Source organism: Zootoca vivipara, chromosome 17, assembly GCF_963506605.1.
Source record: "Zootoca vivipara chromosome 17, rZooViv1.1, whole genome shotgun sequence".
In the NCBI taxonomy this organism is placed as follows: domain Eukaryota; kingdom Metazoa; phylum Chordata; class Lepidosauria; order Squamata; family Lacertidae; genus Zootoca; species Zootoca vivipara.
Window position 1 is genome coordinate 25703794 of NC_083292.1, and position 13710 is coordinate 25717503.

At 48.7% G+C, this 13710-nt stretch overlaps 1 protein-coding gene across 1 annotated transcript in view; it reads right to left on the bottom strand.

Annotated features, from left to right (window-relative positions):
• Positions 1 to 13710, bottom strand: part of ITGA10 (integrin subunit alpha 10) — an 80772-nt gene that overhangs the window by 37477 nt on the left and 29585 nt on the right. The window contains exons 7-11 of the mRNA XM_035098930.2: positions 7423 to 7571; positions 5709 to 5859; positions 4444 to 4609; positions 3188 to 3255; positions 524 to 668 (exon numbers count right to left, since the gene is read on the bottom strand). Of these exons, the coding sequence (XP_034954821.2) occupies positions 524 to 668; positions 3188 to 3255; positions 4444 to 4609; positions 5709 to 5859; positions 7423 to 7571 (679 nt within the window). The remainder of the gene's footprint in view (positions 1 to 523; positions 669 to 3187; positions 3256 to 4443; positions 4610 to 5708; positions 5860 to 7422; positions 7572 to 13710) is intronic.

A 13710-nucleotide genomic window follows, 5' to 3' on the forward strand; every position in this document is an offset into this window, starting at 1 on the left:
TCACTTTAGTTTTCTATTCTTTCACCTGCTGAACAGTAGCCATGCTTGAAACATGCTGGGATCATTTTATGGCACTGATTTTGGAAACAAATAGCTATTGAGATTTGGGGAGATGGAGTGAAGAACAGGCTTGTCAACTGCCTTGACTATTAAATGAAACCTCCATGTACAGGGCAAGTCTACTCCTGTGGATACCAGGAGAGGACTACTGGCTTCTTGACCTCCTTGTGGGCTTCCCAGAGGCTTCTATGAGAAAACAGGACGCTGCGCTAGAACAGGCATCCCCAAACTGCAGCCCTCCAGATGTTTTGGCCTACAACTCCCATGATCCCTAGCTAGCAGGACCAGTGGTCAGGGAAGATGGGAATTGTAGTCCAAAACATCTGGAGGGCCGAAGTTTGGGGATGCCTGTGCTAGAAGGACCTCTGCCTGATCCAGCAGGTGGGCTGATTTTATCTTTGTGCCCTTTGTGGGTCTCCACTCTTTCCCTCCCTGTATAATGGGAAGCGGCATCTTTCCTTACCCAGATAGGCTGCATGGTTTTTCAGCCTCAGGGGGAACTCCCTCTCAAAGGCCTCCCTTGGCGGGATGAGCCGTCCATTCTTCCTCTCCTTCAAGACTGCGCCATCCCAGTCATATGCCCCGACCATGCCAAAGAGGATCCCGTCCTGCCAGGGAACAAGTAGATACAGTCATACCTCGGTTTAAGTACACCTCAGTTTGAGTATTTTCAGTTTAAGTACTCCGCGGACCCGCCTGGAACGGATTAATCCACTTTCCATTACTTTCAATGGGAAAGTTCGCTTCAGGTTAAGTATGCTTCAGGTTAAGTACGGACTTCCGGAACCAATTACACCAGGCATCCCCAAACTTCGGCCCTCCAGATGTTTTGGACTACAATTCTCATCTTCCCCGACCACTGGTCCTGTTAGCTAGGGATCATGGGAGTTGTAGGCCAAAACATCTGGAGGGCCGCAGTTTGGGGATGCCTGAATTACACTCATACCTCGGGTTAAGTACGCTTCAGGTTGAGTACTCTGCAGACCCGTCTGGAACAGATTAATCCACTTTCCATTACTTTCAATGGGAAAGTTTGCTTCAGGTTAAGTACACACTTCCGGAACCAATTGTGTTTGTAAACCGAAGTACCACTGTACATAAGCAGTCCAGCCAGACAATACGAGTTAAGACTGCAGTTGAAACCATTTGCCCCTGCCTTTTACGCAGTGATACCAGAGGTAGCCAGCAGGGGGCACTCCATATGCTGTTGCACCATGACTCCCATCTGCCCCAAGCAGCAATGGCCACTGGGCAATGACTCATGGGAGATGGAGTCCAACAACCTTAGGAAGTTATCATGTTGGCTAACCCTGGGGGATTCCCAAACTGTGGTCTGCGGACCACCAGAGACCCATGAACTTTATTCAGATGCCTTGAATTGAAGGTCAATGGAGACTGTGGTGTCTTTAGGCTATACGGTTGTACAAGGTGTGACCAGAAAGTAGAGTAAATCACCTCTGCATGTGATAATGGGAATTGCCAGATTCGCGGAGACACGTGAGAGGCGTTCGTCTGTATCTTACCTAACATATGCGAACGTGTCTTGGCATTTGTTGACAGGCCTACATTCATGCGGTAGCGTTTAGTAAGCTGTTAATAGTGCAGTGCGTTGTGATTGAAAATGGAGCAGAGAGGCAATATGAATTTCTGTTTCAAATTGGGCAAATCGGCATCGGAAACCCATGGAATGCTCACAACTGTGTATGGAGATGAAGCTGTAACTCGAAAGACAATGTATGAGTGATTTAAGTGTTTCTGTGAAGGGCGGCAAACCATCAAAGATGACCCTTGTTCTGGCAGACCGTCAACGAGCAGAATGGCGGCAAATGTCGACAGAGTTCATAGGTTATTGATGTGGGATCGGCGTTTGTCCATCCGAATGATGGCGGAAGAATTGCATATTCCGCCTAAAATCGTTACTGAGGTTACTGAGTTGTCCCACCCTCCATATTCTCCCATCTGGCCCCACCGGATTTCTTCCCCCCCCCCAAAAAAAACTGAAATCTGCACTCAAAGGGCACAGATTTCCCAACATTTCACATGTCCAAGCTGCTGTGACGAGGGAACTGAAAGCAGTACGAAAAGAGGACGAAAAAGTTTCCAACAGTTCTACGAACGTTGTCAATGGTGCATTGTACTTTGAAGGCCTGTAAGGCATGTATATTCGAATATTTCTCGCTGTCCGGTTTCTGTGACCATTCACCAAACTTTCCTGCCACACCCTGTATTTACACACTTATACAACCTGAGCATAGGATGGATGGGCTCACAGCAATAGTACCCCAAGAGATCTTGCTTTCCCACTAGATTTCTAGGGAAGCCCCGAGTCCAGCACAGAGCACACACACATCTCTGTGTATCTAGCTTTCAGCATCAGTCAAACTCTCACACACAACTCCCTGCTTTGACCTATCATGCCCCATTCCTAGGATGCTGAGGTATCCAGCCAGATGAAGTGAGAAAAGTCTCACCATTTGTCTTTATGGAAACAGAGCTCACTCCTTGAAGATGTGAATGAGGGGCACTTAGCTGATTAGCTAAGGCCATTAATCTTGACGTAGGAACTGGCCTGCTCATTTCAGCCAGCTTTCTTCTATAGACTCTAGCCCAGGCATCCCCAAACTTTGGCCCTCTAGATGTTTTGGACTACAATTCCCATCCTCCCCGACCACTGGTCCTGTTAGCTAGGAATCATGGGAGTTGTAGGCCAAAACATCTGGAGGGCCGCAGTTTGGGGATGCCTGCTCTAGCCTTTGATACACTGGATCCCAGGTTTGAAAAGGATCTCATGAGGTCATCCAGACTGAACCCTCTGGAGCCCATAACATTACAAATAGAAGTCCTACAGCAGGCACCCCCAAACTGCGGCCCTCCAGATGTTTTGGCCTACAACTCCCATGATCCCTAGCTAAGAGGACCAGTGGTCAGGGATGATGGGAATTGTAGTCCGAAACATCGGGGGGGGGGCGAAGTTTGGGGATGCCTGTCCTAGAGCATCTAGCATTACAAGAGCTACAACCAGGCAGAAGAATCATTAAGTGGCGAGGCCAAGAACCATTGCCATTTTCAACTAGTCCGTGGGGGAAGGTTTGAGAACCACACTTTGCACTGCAATAGATCTTCTTACCTCAAGGAGGTGCATAGAGAAGCCAATCTGAGACATTTCCAACTCAAATGAGCTGTGTTCACGGGTCCCTGAGGAGAATGGGGAAGTGGGCGGGGGAGAAGAAATCTGTTAATAGTTGTACACCTTTTTCAGTATTTTTTTTTTAGTAGAAAAGCAACAAAGGAGTAAGATAAATACAGTAGGCAGATTGAGAAATGAACAAGGTGTGCTCTGTTTGCTGAAATAGCAGATGGGCCCTGACAGGGATGGTGGGAAGGGGCTTAATCTGTCCTGCCGATTCTCGTTGTGGCTCCTCTGGAGTACTCCACCTGAGTCCAGTTTGTCTTCAAAGACGTTTATTGTGCTCTTTATTTACAGTGTGGAGACAGCTTAAAACATGACCTCTCATCCCGAATCAGAATCCGGTAATGGCATACGTCTGTTCCTACGCCAGCAAAGTAGTCTGGGCACCCCAAAACGCCGCCCCCTTGACCGGCGTTGCGGCGCACTCCTTACTTCTGGCGCCAGAAGGAGTGATGCTCTTTCAACTTCCTCCCTCAGCAGTCGGTTCCCTGGCTCTGCAGCATCCCTAAGCATCTGCCTGCAACCCCCCCCCCGAGCTTTCCCATTGATTTCCCACTCTGATTTCTCTCCCCCCTCCGAGTCTCTTCCTCCCCTCTGGCTGCTTCAGAACCACTGGTGCTCTCTGTACTTGATGAGGTGGACGTCAGGATGATGGGGGCTGGCTCCCTGTAGGGAGTCACCCTTACACCCCCCATAATCGAATTGACCCATATCTCCCGCAGCAGAGAATCTTGTGCCCATTGATTGCCTGGTATTACCACACAGCTTCTTGGGATGCTTGCACAGGTCCTAGCACTATGAGGACCCACTGTTAGCTCCTACCCTGGGCCCCTCAACCTCATGCTCCTGACATTTGGAAAAGGAAGCCACCGTTTTAATTCCCTCACAATGTCCTGTTGCTCTAGGGCGCTGCAGGAAATTGAAATGAAGGGTCACCAGACACTGTCTGCGGCCTCTACTGTGTAAGCCCAAGAGGGGACGCTATTGGTGTAGCCCTTAAAGTTTGAGCCAGTGCTGTGCGTCACTCATACTAGGGTTTACAAAGGACAGCTGGGAAATGGTTATGAGGGAGGTGTTGGAGACCTCCCCTACTAACACTTTTCCTGCACCCCATTTTGTTTAACTTTCATAAACCACAGGGAATCTGGTGGTAGCCTCCCTCCCCCCCCTTTTCACCCTCCCCCTTCCCGAACCTTCAAGGCTAAATATCCTGTCCCCTAAGGCATCCACAATATCGTTCAGGGCCGCCTCGTCGGTCACGTTGAAGAAATATTTCTCATCGGGGTCGCTGGCAATGTATTTAATCTCGTTGATGAAAGAGTCCGGGTCCTTCTGCCGCCGAATGTAGTGCCCCAACACCTGAAGGAACAAAAGCCATTTTTTTTAAAAAAAAAATAATGTTTGAGGTGCAAGAAGTGCTCATTATGACACTTTGCAACTAAGGGTGTAAGTGAATTCCGCAGATAATGGAAACGGGAGCAGAAAATTGCCCACGTTTGCTTATTTGTTTGATGTCTGGAACAGGAATCAATCCAGCGGTACGACTGGTATTCACTGTTGTTGATTTCAGCCCACAAACAATTTGCAGTTGGTTACATTTCCCTCACCACCACCCATTTGCATTGTGCTTCCTCTGCACTGAAATGAATAAGGTGGAATAATGTAATTTATGTCAACATGGTGGACAGCGAGATGAATAATGTTGTTCTTAGAAAAGGGCAGACTGCAGCAGAACAGAAACAGGGCTGCATGGGAGGAACACAGGGTGGGACAGAAAACCCTTCTTGAAACTCACCTGAAAGAAGAAGAGTTTGAATTTGATATCCCGCTTTATCACTACCCAAAGGAGTCTCAAAGCGGCTAACAATCTCCCCTCCTCCCCCACAACAAACACCCTGTGAGGTGGGTGGGGCTGAGAGACTTCAGAGAAGTGTGACTAGCCCAAGGTCACCCAGCAGCTGCATGTGGAGGAGCGGAGACGTGGACCCGATTCCCCAGATTACGAGTCTACCAGCTCTTAACCACTACACCACACTGGCTCAAACCACACTGGCTCAAAATATTTGTGTGGGCAGATGAATACAAAAGTGGGGACCAAGAGCCCAAGAGAGCAATACAAAAGGATTCAAGCAATAGATTCTGCTCGTTATCTCAGAAGAGCATGTCAACTTCCTCCTCTTCCACACTGAAATCATTTAATATATAAATTTGCAGCTCCTTCATATGCAAGTCTGAATGAACCAATATTAAATTTAGTAATGAACCCATTTAGTAATAAAGCCCTTATTATCTGTCAAGGTGGAAGGAAGCTAGACATGGAATCCTGGCAGAAGAACCTGCTTTGAATTCTTTTTCACATGGCACCTCTCTCAGCCCTTGCCCACTCTCTTTTTCACACGCATGCACACCCACATCACTGCCGCCACCCAAAAGCCTCCTGGCACCAGCGCATGCTCACTGCAATGGCGTAGCGTGTCACGTTCCGTTTCTCACACTCTTCCAGGGCATCTTGGAGTTCTTCACCATCGTGGGACTCCCCGTCAGTCACCACAATCATCAGCTTGGTGGCTCCCTCTCTCCCGCCTCTTTCTGGGCTAAAGGCCTCTGTGCTGAAGAGAGAAACAAGAGGTGAGGAGGGAGGATAACCAAGATGCGCTCCTGTTCTGAGAATGGCATTTCTTGGAGACGCTGGAGGTGGGCAAGATTTTATGCGCCATTCAGACCACCAATGGAAGTCTAACAGTTCCGACTCACCAGAGCACCATCTGCCAGGATGTTCTCCTGCAAAACCATGTTGAACTACAGGAGAACTTTTTTATTTACTTGCTGCTTTTCCTTCCCATCTTTCCTCCAAGGTGCTGCACAAGGCTCTATAACACCAGTCCTGAAAGACCTACATTGGCTCCCAGTGCGTTTCCAAGAACAATTCAAAGTGTTGGTGCTGACCCTTAAAGCCCTAAACGGCCTTGGCGCCGTATACCTGAAGGAGCGTCTCCACCCCCATCGTTCAACTCGGACACTGAGGTCCAGCTCTGAGGGCCTTCTGGCCGTTCCCTCCCTGTGAGAAGTGAGGTTACAGGGAACCAGGCAGAGGGCCTTCTTGGTGTTGGCACCCGCACTGTGAAACACCCTCCCATCAGATGTCACAGAAATAAACAACTATCTGACTTTTAGAAGACATCTGAATACGACCCTGTTTAGGGAAGTTTTTAATGTTTGATGTTTTATCTTGTTTTTAATATTCTGTTGTGAGCCACCCAGAGTGGCTGGGGAAACCCAGCCAGATGGGTGGGGTATAAATAAATTGTTGTTGTTGCTGCTGCTGCTGCTGCTGCTGTTGTTGTTGTTACAGTCATACCTCAGTTTAAGTACGCTTCGGTTTGAGTACTTTCAGTTTAAGTACTCTGTGGCAGGGCCAGCTCTAAGGCAAGCCCGGGTGGCACAGGGTACCAGGGCGCCGGGCGCGGTGAGAAACGGGGCGTGGGGGCGTGGGAGCGATCATTGCACCACGGCAACAGGGCACCCGACATGCTTAAGACGGCCCTGCTCTGCGGACCCGTCTGGAACAGATTAATCCACTTTCCATTACTTTCAGTGGGAAATTTCACTTCAGGTTAAGTACACTTCAGGTTAAGTACGGACTTCCAGAACCAATTACACTCATGCTTCGGGTTAAGTACGCTTCAGGTTGAGTACTCCGCGCACCCGTCTGGAACGGATTAATCCACTTTCCATTACTTCCAATGGGAAAGTTCGCTTCAGGTTAAATACACTTCAGTTTAAGTACTCCGCGGACCATCTGGAACTGATTAATCCACTTTCCATTACTTTCAATGGGAAAGTTCGCTTCAGGTTAAGTACACACTTCCGGAACCAATTGTGTTTGTAAACCGAAGTACCACTGTACATAAGCAGTCCAGCCAGACAATACGAGTTAAGACTTGTGTACTTAAACCGAGGTACCACTGTATATCCTCACAACAACCCTATGAGGCTTCGAGACGCTGCGTCCGTCCGTACACACCAGACCATCAGAGCTCATTCAAAACACAATACCCCCTCCCCCAATAAAGCCACTTGCTTCTTTGCAAAATGCCTCTTTCACACATGAGCTGGGTTCCTGCTTCTCTGCCTCTGTCAGGATCAAGAGACACACACAAACACACACACACCAGGCTTTGTGGATGGCAGACGCTGTCCTAGTTTCGAGCCCCTCCTGGCGGCTGATGTTTTTGGCGGCTTCAATGACCTCCTCTGCTGTTTGGTAATCCTTCAGCGTCCATTCGTGGACAGCAACCTCGCTGTACTGCAATACCCCAACCTACAAGGAGAGAAAGGTTTGCTTGGGTTTCTTTCTTTTCTTTTTACAGAATAGAATAGAATAATTATTTATTATTGGCCAAGTACATTTCCCAACATACTTGGAATTTGTTTCAGCTGCATTGCAATGTAAACATACACGCACTGTTCCACTCACAATGCAAATAAGCAAAGAAACCCACCCATAATTGACCTGCCCTTCAGCTACACATCTACAAATTTAACAATTTAATGGCACAAGGGGAAAAAACTGTTCCTGTGCCTGGCCGATTTTGTATATGTGTTTTGTATATGTTTGTATATTACAAACAAAGCAAGAAAAAGTGACTTAAAGAGAACACATCGTTGGGTTAAGTAAAAGAAATACACACCAGGCTGGCATAATTCAAAATATAAAGATGAGGAGGATTTTGAATATAGAATAAAATAAAACCGTGCATACTGTGGATGGGATGAATTTTAAAGAGGCATTGTATTCTATATTATTGGATCAACCAAATTCATTGATAAGCAGAGAGAGGGGACAGACTGTGCTATTGCTTATTGACATACGTAATTAAAAAAAAGCGGACCTCTACAAATCTATCTTTTTTACATTGTCCCCTGGAAACCTAACTTGCAGGGTTGTTGTGGGAAATGAATGTGGGTAGGGCAACCATCTACACCACCCTGAATTCCTTGGAGAAAAAGGTGGGATATAAATGAAACAATAATAATATATCTGTGTTATATGTATGTCTGTGTGTGCAGTATTATGTTTCGGAGCTCATAATTATGCTGCAGTTAAGGGTCAAGACTGCAGCAAGGATCACCAAGCAAAATGTGAAAGAGCTTCATAAGTGATAAGCATTCATGCTACATGAATGATAAGCATGATATTATTGTTGTGACGTGGGGTTTGTGATTTCAGCTCTCTTGACAAAACATGCTGGAGACAGTTCTCTAGTAACAGCTCTTTATTACAGTGAACAAGACTGAAGACTGAGGAGAGGAAAGCTACATTTATAGGGACAGGGGACTAGCTAGGAAGGGATACATTTTGGAGGGAACAATATCAAGCAATCACAGTGCTGCCTTTTGGAGGAAACCAATAAGACAGAGGATCCAAATACAGCAGCTTAAATGAACCAATAGTAGCTGTACCCTCTGGAACCAAAAGGCAGTTACTTTATCCTAATGCAAATACAGACAATAATAATACAGATATAAAATCCTTTGACTCAATACACAACACCCCTCCCCCCCTAGTGAGCACAGCAGACGTAATCCCTCAGGTACTGTGGGGTCCTACAACTTCTACCTGATCTCCTGACAACAGGTGTTGCAGGTTCTGGATTGGGTGTTACCTGTGGTGGAGGGGCTGCTATAGGGGTTTCATCAGGAACAGATGGAGTCCCAGACATCTCAGGGTCCCCGACCTGTACCTCGTCATCATGAGGACTAGCAGACCCTGGTTCATTTGCTGAAGCCCCTGGTGACTGTACCTCTGGACCATTTTCACTCTGGTCTTGCAGCTGTGCGTCATTAGCCAGGGATGAATTATCTGACTCCTCCCTGCTGAGCGCCCGGCGCCTCAGCTGATCTATATGTCTCTTCCAAACTTGCCCATTTTCCAAGGTCACATAATAGGACACAGGTCCACTAGCCCGGGTGATCACACCGGCCACCCACCGCGGACCTCGTGAATAGTTCCTCACCCAGACCAGATCTTCAGGGGCGAGATACCTTGTTGTGTCAGTCTCAGCCTGGGGGGTTGCTCTTGAATTACGGTTTGGCATTTTATCTGGGTGGACATAATCCAGCACCGTTACCAGTCTTCTACCTAAGAGCAGCTCGGCTGGCGACTTGCCCGTCGCAGTACACGGCGTCGCATGCTGCAAAAATAACATTCGCGCAATGCGAGCCGACCAGTTACCCTCCATTAAGCGCGCAATGGATTCTTTGGCTGTTCTTACCATGCGCTCAGCCTGCCCATTGGAGGATGGGTGAAAGGGCGCGGATGTGACCCCTCTTATAAAGTTATCAGCCAAGAATGCCCTGAATTCTTGGGATACAAAAGCTGCCCCATTATCTGATACAATGGTCTCAGGTAACCCGTGGGTAGCAAACAGCTGCCTCAACACCTTGATTACGGCAGCTGATGCCATGCTAGGGACCATCGCCACTTCTAACCATTTGGAATATGCATCAACGATAACCAAAAAGACCTTCCCTTGGAATGGCCCAGCAAAATCTATGTGCAGCCGGCTCCAGGGAGTCCTGGACTGCTCCCACCAGTGGACTGGTGCTCTGGCCACTTCTGGCCGCACCTCTTGGCATGCCTTGCATGTTCGTACCCATTGTTCTATGTTCTGGTCCATTCCAGGCCACCACACATAACATCGGGCTAGCGACTTCATCCTGACCATTCCCGGGTGTCCCATGTGAAGCGTCTCAAGAACCCTGTTTCTCAGTGGTGCTGGGATTATCACCCTATCTCCCCATAGGAGACAACCCTTATGCATGGACAATTCGTGCTGCCTTGTCGCATAAGGCCTGAATTTTTCTTCATGCGGACCACCTGGCCACCCCCTCCCCACCCAAGTGAGCACACGGGAGAGAACAGCATCTTTCCTAGTTTTCTCAGCTATATCCGTAGCTGTTACAGGAGCCCCCGGAAGTGTTTCTAGCATCATAATGTGCTCCGCCGGAGCAGGATCCTCATTGCTCCCGCCAGGAAGGGGCAATCGACTCAGCGCATCAGCATGGCACAACTGTTTCCCCGGCACATGGGTCAAGGTGTACTGGAACCCATTCAGGAATATTGACCAACGCAACATTCTGGGGGAGAGAATTTGTGGCGTTTGTTTGTTTGGGTTGAACAACCCTAACAGTGGTTTGTGGTCCGTTTCAATGGAGAAATGGCGACCGTACAAATAATCATAGAACCTTTTGATTCCGGACACAATAGCCAGTGCCTCTTTATCAATTTGAGCATAGTTGCGCTCTGTGGGCGACAACGTACGGGAATAGAAAGAGATGGGCTTTTCCGACCCATCCGGTTCCCTATGACTCAGCACAGCCCCCAGACCGTATTGAGAGGCATCACATGCCAGGACCAGCGGCTTTGACTCATCATAATGAGCAAGGACGCTCCTGCTACTCAGCATTCCTCGCAAGGAGTCAAAAGCCTTCTGCTGCTCCCGCCCCCATCGCCACACATTCTTTTTCTGCAATAGTCTATGTAATGGTTCAGCTACCGAAGCTTTCTGGGGTAAGAACGAATGATAAAAGTTAATAAGTCCCAGGAATGACTGCAACTCCGTCTTGTTCTGTGGTCGTGGTGCCTCGATGATGGCCTTAATCTTAGCATCTGTGGGGTGGATGCCTGATGCATCAATTTTAAACCCCAAGAAATCCACAGTTGGCACCCCAAAACTGCATTTTTCTTTTTTCAGTTGCAACCCCACCTCCTTGAACTTGAGCAACACTGCACGGACACGCGCAACCAGTTCCTGTGGGTCTTTTCCAGCAATCAAAACATCATCAAAAAATGGCAAGACCCCCGGCAGACCTCTTAACAGGCGTTCCATGAGCCCTTGAAAAATCCCTGGGGCCACACAAACTCCGAACTGTAATCTGTTAACTCTGAACGCCCCTTTATGTGTGACAATAGTCTGTGCTTCCGCTGATTGTGGGGTTACTGGCAGCTGTTGGTAAGCTTGTGCCAGGTCAATTTTGGCGAACACCTTGCCCCCAGCCAGTTTAGCCAACAGATGTGATACGACTGGAATGGGGTATGAGTTTCCCCTGAGTGCCTTATTGATAGTACATTTGTAATCTGCACATATCCTGACTTCCCCATTTGCTTTAAGGGGCGTGACGATTGGAGTCTCCCACTTAGCAGAGTCCACGGGTGAGAGAACTCCCTGCTTGACCAATTTATCCAGCTCTGCCTCGATCTTGGGTTGCAGTGCAAATGGCACTCGCCTTGGTTTGAGTCGGATTGGAGCCACCCCGGGGTCCAACTCGAAGTCAACTGGGGGCCCTTTATAACAACCCAGTTTTCCATTAAAGAGACCAGCAAATTCCTTGCATAATACCTCACTCATCTCAGGGCAGGTTTGGATTGAATTAAGCCCTGAGATACTCAGTCCCAGGGCAGGGAACCAGTCAGTGCCCAGGGGACTGGGGCGACTGCCCTTCGCAATCACCAGTTTGAGTACAGCCTGTTTGTCCCGGAACTGTACTCTCACGGCACACATTCCCATAACATGGATGCGGCCTGCTGAGTACGACTGCAAGGTTGCCGGAAAGGGCTCCAGAGGGGGCAACTTACCCCTGGGGAAGAATGTCTTCGCGGTCTGGTCCGACACGATGGTGAATGCGGATCCGGAGTCCACCTCCATGTCGCACTGCTGACCCTCAATCTTCACCTTGACGTGTGCCTTGCCTTGCGCTGGAAACTGCACGGCCCTCCCGTTGATCTCCGTTACGTAGTGGCAGTCCTTTAGAAAACGAGTTGCTGTGGGCGGTCTGCGATGCTCCAGTCTAGGTGCTCCTGTCGCTCCCGACGCCGCCGATCTACAGACCCTGGCGATGTGACCCGTCTTTCCGCATGTCCGGCAGATAGCATCCCTGAAACGACAACTCTTCCTTTCATGGTTTCCGCCACAACCTGGGCAACTGCCTTGGCGATCTCTGTGCACTGTGCAGGCCTGACGCACCGACTCGACCCCACGGACTGGGCTCTGGCTCGGAGTAGCCTCTAGCTCGTCCATGGCATGCGCAACTTCTATCTGTGGCTTAGTGGCCTTGCGACTGGCATCAAGCTCCTCTCTTTCATAATTCTCCGTGGCGGTGGCCTCTTTCAAGGCTGAAGCAAGGGTAACCTCTTCTTTAGCCACGATGCGTCTTCTGGCTTTCTTGCTGCTCAGACCACCAATAAACCGATCCAGGAGAGTCTCTTCCAGATTTTGGAAGCCGCAGTGCTGAGCGAGCTTCCGGAGTTCAGCCAGAAATGTGGATACAGACTCCCCAGCATGCTGCTGCCTCTTATGGAACTCCATCCGCCGGGCCATCTTGGTCTCAGTAGGCGCCAAGTGGCTTGTTAGGCAGGCAAGAATATCTTTGAGAGATGTCTCACTCAGCTTCGCTGGAGCAAGTAATGCCTTGGCCAGCTTGAAGGTCTCGGGCCCACAGTAGCTCAGGAATGTGGCCCTTCTTTTGCTGGCATCGGTGATCCCTTGAGCCACTGCAAAGAACTCGAAGCGTTCGACGTAGTCTTCCCAGGTGTGGGGCTCTGATGGCTGGAAGGGCTCCAATACCCTTGGACTCTCCATTGTCCTAGCGGGCAGGGTCGTCTTCTCAGCTGGCCAGTGAGTCTTGTTCTCAGCTGCAATCCGGACTCTGAGGCAGGGTTGTGTTTAACCACTCCTCAGCATTCCAGATCCCACCTTCGTCGCCAGTTGTTGTGACGTGGGGTTTGTGATTTCAGCTCTCTTGACAAAACATGCTGGAGACAGTTCTCTAGTAACAGCTCTTTATTACAGTGAACAAGACTGAAGACTGAGGAGAGGAAAGCTACATTTATAGGGACAGGGGACTAGCTAGGAAGGGATACATTTTGGAGGGAACAATATCAAGCAATCACAGTGCTGCCTTTTGGAGGAAACCAATAAGACAGAGGATCCAAATACAGCAGCTTAAATGAACCAATAGTAGCTGTACCCTCTGGAACCAAAAGGCAGTTACTTTATCCTAATGCAAATACAGACAATAATAATACAGATATAAAATCCTTTGACTCAATACACAACAATTATTATAAAGGAGAGCAACTGATACAGGCCACAGTGGAGAGGGCAAAGAGGGGGGGAACTGCAAGGGGCAGGGTGAAGTAGAAATTCTGCAAAACTCAGCAAGGCCAGTGTTACTACGTAAGAGAGCTGTCTGACCACAAAACTGGATTCAGGAGGAAACCTAACTGTTAAGACTGTTAAGAGTGAAAAACAACTCAAGGTATAAGGAGGGCTCTGCATGTACAGCAAAAAGCTTGAGGAAGTGTTTTCAAGGACTGTGATTGGATGAAAAGATAGTGTGGTCCTCGGGCGGCAGAAGGTTGGTTGACTGGAAAATAACCGGCCAAGATGACATATATT